Here is a 9,106-nt window from a genome sequence, read left to right as displayed (position 1 = left end):
GAAGTAATTCTATATAATTTAATAAAAAGAAGATATAGAATAATAAAACTTAATAAAGGCTTTGTTTTGTAATTATAAATGTTTAAATATTGACGTAAAAAGTGCCCAAAGTGAATACTTAGACATTATAATTAAACATAAAGCCTTAATCAAAATTATATACGTGATATTGTAATTCTAAATGTTAATATTTACATAAAAACGTCCAAAGAACAAAAATATTTAAATATAAAAAAACGCTAACTTGTAATATTTTTTAAGGTTAGATAGAGTAAGATAATTAATTTTTTGTTTATATAATATATAATGCTACATACACTTTTAACATATTTACAGAAATGTATAAATCTAGTGAAGCAATCACTACGATTACATATTTCAATTTAGGATTGATGAGCTGTTAATTTGATTTTCTGAGAAAATTTGCAAACATATTCTAACAGTCTAATTACTTCATTTATCCACTAGTTATGCATTTCGAGTCTACTAATGGAACTTTTCATGTCTTAAGCATTTATTCATGGCCCGTTATAAAAATAATTTTTAGATGACATACTAAAGTTGAAATATTCTATTAATTATTAATAAATACGTTTCAGTCAACATATAAATCATGTGTATATACTTAGGCTGCATTCCGATATTCACTGCCAGTACTGAAATTCTACAGTGTATGTGACGTAAACTATAGATTTTCAGTACTGGCAGTGAATATTGGAATGCAGCCTTAAAATGAATCGTGTGACATTAGTTAACCTTGCAAAACACATGTTACGACTTAGAGCCATCGCACAAGCTTTTTCGTAACACGTTACGTTACGTTAAGTGCTCCATAAACCTAAGTTCGTACTTAAAATTAAACTTACATTAACGCACAAAGAAACTTTTAACGTAAGTTCTTAAGTTCTTACGTTAAGGATTTCTTTGTGCGTTAATTTAAGTTAAATTTTAAGTACAACTTAGGTTCGTATGGAGTACTTAACGTAACGTAACGCGTTATGGAAGAGTTTGTGCGGTGGCCCTTATAAGCCCATTTCTACCAACGTAGATTAACTTTAATCTCGGATTAACTTATTCTTTATCTCTTTTTAATTTTTGAAACTAGAATAAGATAACAAGTAAATTAAACCGAGATTAAAGTAATTCTACGTTGGTAGAAACAGCCCATAGACTACGTTTACACGTCGGGTTTAACAACATCGGAGTTATAAAACTGGCCAACTACAGCCATTCCTCAGAAGAATGGAATGGTTATGATTGGCCAGCTCTAGAAGTATCGATGTTGTTTAAGGGTGTCGTGTAAACGTAGTCATAGATTTTGTATAATTTTTAAACATGCACCGACGTATCTATTGGCCTTCGTTTTAGCTGCACTGGTGCACTGGTGCAACAAGTTAAAGTGAGATAAATATATTTTTTCTCATTTTAACTTATCGCACCAGTGCAGCTAAAAAGAACAGGCCTTATTTTAGTTTATGGAATAAACAAATATCCATAAGAATCATGGAAACGGTAAAAAAAAGTACGTGTATGTAATGTTTTTAAGGTTGGATAATCTGTCATGATATGTTAAAGTTTTCCACTAAAAGACTGTGCGACGCCCAATCGTGTGGTGTCCAATCGTGCTGTGTCCAATAATACGTGGCTTGTTCTTTTTCGCTGCACTGCTGTGCACTGCTGCACTGGTGCAACAGATTAAAGTAAGACAAAAATATTTTTTCTCACTCTAACTTATTGCACCAGTGTAGCGGTGCAGCGAAAAAGAACAATCCAATAGTGTCCAATCGTGCGGTGTCCAATAATGCGGTGTCTAATCGTGCGGTGTCCAATAATGCGGTGTCCAATAATGCGCTGTCCAATAATGCGGTGTCCAATCGTGCAATGTTCGTGTCCAATCGTGCGGTGTCCAATAATGCGGTGTCCAATAATGCAGTGTCCAATAATGCGGTGTCCAATAATGCGGTGTCCAATCGTGCGGTGTCCAATAATGCGGTGTCCAATAATGCGGTGTCCAATCGTGCAATGTTCGTGTCCAATTGTGCGGTGTCCAATAATGCGGTGTCCAATAATGCGGTGTCCAATCGTGCGGTGTCCAATAATGCGGTGTCCAATAATGCGGTGTCCAATAATGCGGTGTCCAATAATGCGGTGTCCAATAATGCGGTGTCCAATCGTGCGGTGTCCAATAATGCGGTGTCCAATCGTGCGGTTTCCAATAATGCGGTGTCCAATAATGCGGTGTCCAATAATGCGGTGTCCAATAATACAGTGTCCAATCGTGTGGTATAGATGTTTTATTAGTGTAATTCAATTATACGGTATCGAAACGTTCGGTGTCCAATCGTGTGGTGTCCAATCGTGCGGTGTCCAATAATGCGGTGTCCAATCGTGCAATGTTTGTGTCCAATCATGCGGTGTCCAATCGTGCGGTGTCCAAACGTGCGGTGTCCAATCGTGCCGTGTCCAATCGTGCGGTGTCCAATCGAGCCGTGTCCAATCGTGCGTGTCCAATCGTGCGTGTCCAATCGAGCGGTGTCCAATCGTTACGTGTCCAAAAGGAGGTCACCCTTCTTAAACCGCCACCTATGATGCGAGCTGACGTTTATAATGGAGGAAAACGTCCTCCAGATAATAGTAGGGATATGCCGCATAACAAACCCCCTGTTGCCTCCCAAGCCCCTTTCATCAAACCCTTGATCCCGGGACAACCAGGTCCCAACGCGCCTCAGATTTGTTTTTACTGTAAATCACCAGGTCATTTTATGAGAGATTGCCAGAAACTTTCGTATCGCAGAGCGAACGGAGGCGCACCCTCAGCTTCAGCCGCTATGCACGCAGGTTCGGGAAACTTAAGAAGCGCCCCGGTAATGAGCGGCGTCCGCCGGGATGCAGCTCCTATAGGACGCCCGTCAACGAGCGTGTTAACTGTGAAGGAACCGGAAATTGCCCCTCTGCCTACATCGCCCGAATAAATACGGAAATTAAGACCAGCTGTTATCCAATGGTGACGCTATCGTCCCCAGATCTTCTGAGGCGATGTGTCTTTATGATTGACTCTGGCTCAGGAGTAAACCTCCTCAAAGAGAGTTCAATCGATATAACGATCCCATGGGAAGACGAACGATCACACCTGCTTCACGGAATATCTTCCCTACCTGTCGGAACTTTGGGATCCGTTTCAATACAACTTATGGGCAAACCTACGCTTTTTCACATCGTTCGAGATTCTGTTGGATTTGTTCAGGATGGAATTTTAGGCAATCAATTTCTTCAGGATCGAACTGCTAGCATTAATTTCAAGGACCGTTATCTTCATTACGACAACAGCGCTATTCCGTTTTCTGAAATAACTAGTACTAGGATAACGAAGAGAACTATCTCACCCTTCTTCGTGAATGTTACCAACCCCGAGGAAACTAGTGGATACATACCTCGTACCACTCTGACGAAAGGACTATTCTTTGGAGATGCTATCGTAACGAATGTGAAAGGAAGAGCTTACTTACCGATCGTTAATACGACGGACACTGACTATAAGGTAGAGATTCCCTCCTTAGAACTGGAAGACTTTGATTTGGTTGACCCAAGCAATATTGATACATGCAACTCGAGTGATTATAAAGAAGAAGAATCTAAAAATCATTCTGCCCAGACCCTAGGGCACGGGGCGGACGATTCTTGTGTGATAAGAAATAAAATTCACGAGTCGAATGATACTCTCGTTGGGAATTCGTTAGCGGAAAACCGTGCTAAACCCGAGTCTAACGGTACTCTCGCTAAGAATTTGCCCGCGGAAAATCATTTTGAAGCAGGACAGCTCACTGAAACCCCCGGGAAAACAGGAGCCGTGGCTGTTTCCAACCTTTTGTATTTTTGCGAGATAAATCAGGACAACGAGGATCGCCTTTTTGAAATAAAAAACTTGTTGCGCTTGGATCACTTAAACTCAGAAGAGAAAGATAGTATCTTGTCTCTTATTGCTAGACACGCGGATAGATTTCATCTTCCGAAGGAGAACCTTGGAGCGACTAATGCCGCTGAACACTCTATACCCACAATTAATGATGTTCCGATACATACTAAGCAGTATAGATTTCCCCCGGTACATAAAGCAGAGATAGACTCTCAAGTCAATAAACTACTGTCGAGCGACATGATAGAATATTCTAGTTCTCCGTACAACTCCCCCGTGTGGATTGTGCCAAAGAAACCCGACTCCCTTGGCAACAAACAGTGGCGAATGGTCATTGACTACAGAAACCTTAATGAGAAAACCATTGGAGACGCTTACCCTCTCCCGAATATAACAGACATTCTAGACCAGCTCGGGAGTGCAAAGTATTTTTCTGTCCTTGATTTGGCATCGGGATTCCACCAAATCCCTATGGCCCCGAAAGATGCGCCCAAAACGGCCTTTTCTACTCCCTACGGGCATTATCAGTTTAAGAGGATGCCCTTCGGATTAAAGAACGCACCCTCTACGTTCCAAAGATTAATGGATAACGTACTTTCAGGACTTCAAGGAAACGAACTATTCGTGTACATGGACGACATAGTAATCTATGCCCGATCACTAAAGGAACACGAGGTAAAATTCGAAAGACTAATGAAGAGGTTAAAAGCAGCTAATCTACAGTTACAACCTGACAAGTGTGAATTTTTGCGTCAGGAAGTCGCCTATCTAGGGCACATAATTTGCGCAGATGGCGTCCGCCCCGATCCTAATAAGGTCGAGGCTGTGATCAAATTTCCCGTCCCCAAAAACGTTAAAAACATTAAGCAATTTCTCGGACTAGTTGGATATTACAGAAAATTTATCCCCAACTTCTCAAAAATAGCGAAACCACTGACAGACCTTTTAAAGAAAGATACGATATTTAATTGGCAACAGAAACACACCGAAGCTTTTGATATCCTGAGACTTTCATTGTGCTCAGAGCCAATTCTGCAATATCCTGATTTTAACAAACCCTTTACCTTGACTACAGATGCTTCCGGATATGCGATCGGTGGAGTCCTCAGTCAAACATGCACCGGACAAGACCTACCCGTCGCATACACGTCGCGAACGTTAAACAAAGCAGAGCAGAATTATTCCACTATCGAAAAGGAATGTCTAGCCATCATCTACTGTATCAATCATTTTCGACCCTACTTATATGGACGGAAATTTACGATCGTAACCGATCACAAGCCTTTGGTATGGCTTCACTCTGTTAAAGACCCTTCTTCTAGACTCTGGAAATGGAGAACAAAACTAGCCGAATATGAATATGAAATAAAATACAAAAAGGGACAATTGAACTATAATGCGGACGCCTTATCTCGGAACCCTCCAGACGTGGTTGCACTACCACTGAGCACCAACGACGTGACCCCTCCCCGACCTCCCAGCCCCGACGTGATCATCGAAGAATGCAGTGAGAACGGAGATAGTGATGACGAAGATAATGAAAATGGGAGCAGCCATAACGAATATGACCCCAACCAATTCACTGAGACAGATAACGAAGGCGACGAACCCTCTTACGAAGAAATAATTGAACCTACCCATATACAACGCAACATTGTCCCTACGACTCAAGGAGAACAACCATTGGTCAGGTTAACCGTAAAGGAAACTCGCGATAATTTGCTAGATCGTCCTGATAATCATGTTATTTTTATACATTTGAATGGAACACCCTTTGATAGCGGCGCTCGCGAATACCAAAAACGAAATCTGTTACCCAAATATCAAAATCTCAACTACGAGAGAGCCAACGTTATAATGCGAAAAAGGAAATACGTTTTGATATCGATACCAATAAAATTTAACCAACGTACTCCAATTGAACCTCAAACCCTAGATAATTCATTGCAATCTCTTGTCGATGTTATAACGGAGTTACAGCTTACGTCTCTTAGCATCAGCAAGACAAATTTTTTCGACGATCTTCCATGGCAATACGTGGAAAAACGACTTCGAGCCCACTTGACGGACATCCCCTTGAACCTTATCATCTGTAAAAATCTAATACGAACACCTGACCCACAGACCCGAGAGGCATTGATAACTGAAAGCCACGCATCCGCGTGCGGCGGTCACAAAGGAGTGACAAAAACATATAATCGATTAAGGGTTAATTATTACTGGAACACTATGAAAAGGGATATTCAGAAATTTATTCAACGGTGTCGGCTATGCCAATTGAAGAAATTAACTAGGGTAAAAACCAAGCAACCAATGATTATCACCGACACCCCTGGGGAAGCCTTTGATAAGCTCTCCCTCGATATCGTGGGACCGCTTCCCATTACAAGGAACGGAAGTCGCTATATACTCACCATGCAAGATCTATTAACTAAGTACTCTCTTGCTGTCCCTTTGGGAGAAGCTACCTCCCTGACTATAGCTGACGCTTTCGCAAAAAAATTTATTTGTATTTATGGCACACCTAAGGCTATTCTGACTGATCAAGGAACAAATTTTCTGTCATCGTTAATCCGTAGTCTCACACGGAGATTCGGAATTCAACATTTCAAGACTACGGCATACCACCCTCAGTCTAATGGATCGTTGGAGAGATCTCACCACGTGCTAATGGAATATCTACGCACGCAGGTAGAAAAAGAGGAAAACTGGGACGAATATATGGAGTTAGCTATGTTTTCATATAACACTAGCGTTCATGAGGGAACTCAATACTCCCCTTTTGAATTAGTCTTCGGAAGACTAGCTCGATTGCCCTCAGCACACCTTCCAATTGACGAAATTCTCGAGACTACCTATTACGAATATTTATCTAATCTATTTAATAAATTACGCGATTTACAAGAAGACGCTCGACTCAATCTCACTAAGGCAAAACAGAGAAGTAAGCACTATTACGATAAGAAATCACACCCCCAAAGGTTTGAAGTAGGTTCATATGTATTTCTATTAAAGGAACCTTTTAAGGGAAAATTTGCCGCCCAGTATCGTGGACCCTATCTTATTACAGAAATATTGCCCAACAACAATGTCAAATTGCTAATTGGCAGGCAAACCCGCATCGTGCACACGGACAAATTAAAAATTGCGCATATAGATCCTGGATAAATTTTTAACATTAATTTATATGTTCACAGATGCCAACGGCGAACCGCGGACCCTTCAAACTTCTTGATTTTGCATCGCCGCCTTCGCTAGTAGTAAATCACTATTTGAATTTCGCTCAATGTTGCCGAATCTTCGGTTACATCGAGCCCGGGAAAAGCACCTGTATATGTCAAGAGTGTCTCATACGATATGTTTCCCTTCCAGATCAAGAATTCTACGAAAAAACCTTAACCCATTTTGCCAAAGATGGACCACAAGAATTTTATATATACTGTACCATCTGTCGCGCGGGGCTATTAATTCAAAACCCCATCGCGTGTTGCCCCGACTGTACACGTGCACACGCGCTCATGTTATCACAAATCAGGCTGGACGGCCGTGATTACCGAGCCTTGAATTTTGGAGTATTCCTCCACGCAGGGCAGGATTTCCGTGTATCACCGTCCTGGGAAGTCCTCGTCCAAGGGCATAACTCTTAAGTAATACTATTGAAATCGGAATCTTACAGGATGTGTCCCCCAAGCGTCGGTCGATCCTACACAGGATTGCTCCGCAACTACCCAGACATTTACCAGGTCCGATGCATAAAAGGAGCAATATACATCCGGACTGACGTCCCGGAAACAATTAGGCTATGCTTGAATTGCTGGGAGAAAAACCCTATACCCACATTTAGCAGGAATTTTTATCATAATTTTACGTACGGTTACATAATCCGCCATAAATGTTTTGCGTGTCACGAGTTCCTTGTTGCTGAAAGACCCCTCTCGGAATGTCTGGATTGCTTGATCGGGTACATATGTTGTATAAACCACTTCAGAGCTCAAGGGACGTCCCTTGACCGTATTACCTTTCTATTATTTGACACTAAGCGATCCGTACTTCTTAGAGGCTTAATAAGGCCTAGCGACAACGACAATATAGGCTCCGAATCTAGATTAGAACCATATTACATGTAAACCTTTAGCTATACTTACTACCAAAAACAAATATTATCTAAGCGTACTCTATTATATATATTACAATACACAACTATAAAAATGTTAACTACAAACTTATTTACATAATTATCCTCGCTTCTATCGATACACATTACGCATACAAAATAGAAATGATAAACACAAAAACAACCAAATATTTGCGTGCGAAATAATGTACGTGCATATACATGTAAACAACATACCATGCTAACAATACCTAAGTATATACGTTATTTACGACTAATAAATTAATATAAAAAATTATATCCATCTTTATTTATAAATCTTATGTATTCCAGATTATGTTATTCTATCTTACGTTTGTAATATTCATATCGAGCGGAAGCGCTCTTATGGGTTTCGACTGTGGTGGGCAACACCTAAATGTAACCACAATATCGCTGCTTGACGTCGGGGAATGCAATCTCAACATACGGAAGCCAAACACCACCCAAGTGTATATCCAACTCCTGCAACTCTCCGAGTACCGTCACGCTGAAATCATGCAATGCAAGGTGGAAATTTCACGAACCATATACAAATGCGGAATGTTTCATCACATTTCCGTTGTGAATAATGGACAAGCTGATTATGTCCAAGAAACCGGATACGCCCAATGTAAGAGACTGCTTCAAGACGGAACCATCTCTATGGGTGCAGAAATCTATTTACATGGAATACGAGTGAACCAAACTACAACCCGGAGCATCACTCTCGCCGGAAGAATCGACTCAGATGGCAAGTGCCATACCGTGCAGCAATATTCTGACCCTTACGGAACCTGGGATGACGTAATGGTCCAAGGTGTTGTCAAGATCACTTTAAAGTCTTCTTACGTTCCCGTAAACCTGGACGCGGGGAAAATAATGCTGAAATCGGGGACGGTGTGTCCACTGAAGGACGGATTCTGCATTGATTCCGAAGACGGGTACACTTATTGGAAACCCGTCCCAGTAACGACTTGCGATTTCCATCAGTATGATGTCCTATATGAAGGTACAGCCTCTAAAACTCAAGAGGACATCGACGACTTGTCGTCACCTGT

General features: G+C 41.2%; 1 protein-coding gene across 1 annotated transcript; it reads left to right on the top strand.

The window, feature by feature from the left end:
- The first annotated feature begins 2,620 nt into the window (after positions 1-2,620).
- Positions 2,621-8,187, top strand: LOC118647611. Its single transcript, XM_036292850.1, has one exon. The coding sequence runs from the start codon at positions 3,002-3,004 to the stop codon at positions 7,079-7,081; it is 4,080 nt and encodes a 1,359-aa protein (XP_036148743.1). The 5' UTR covers positions 2,621-3,001; the 3' UTR covers positions 7,082-8,187.
- The last annotated feature ends 919 nt before the right edge of the window (positions 8,188-9,106 follow it).

Source organism: Monomorium pharaonis, chromosome 1, assembly GCF_013373865.1.
Source record: "Monomorium pharaonis isolate MP-MQ-018 chromosome 1, ASM1337386v2, whole genome shotgun sequence".
Classification (NCBI taxonomy): Eukaryota; Metazoa; Arthropoda; class Insecta; order Hymenoptera; family Formicidae; genus Monomorium; species Monomorium pharaonis.
The sequence above is the reverse complement of the archived record's forward strand: the minus strand, read 5'-3'. Positions and strand labels throughout refer to the sequence as shown.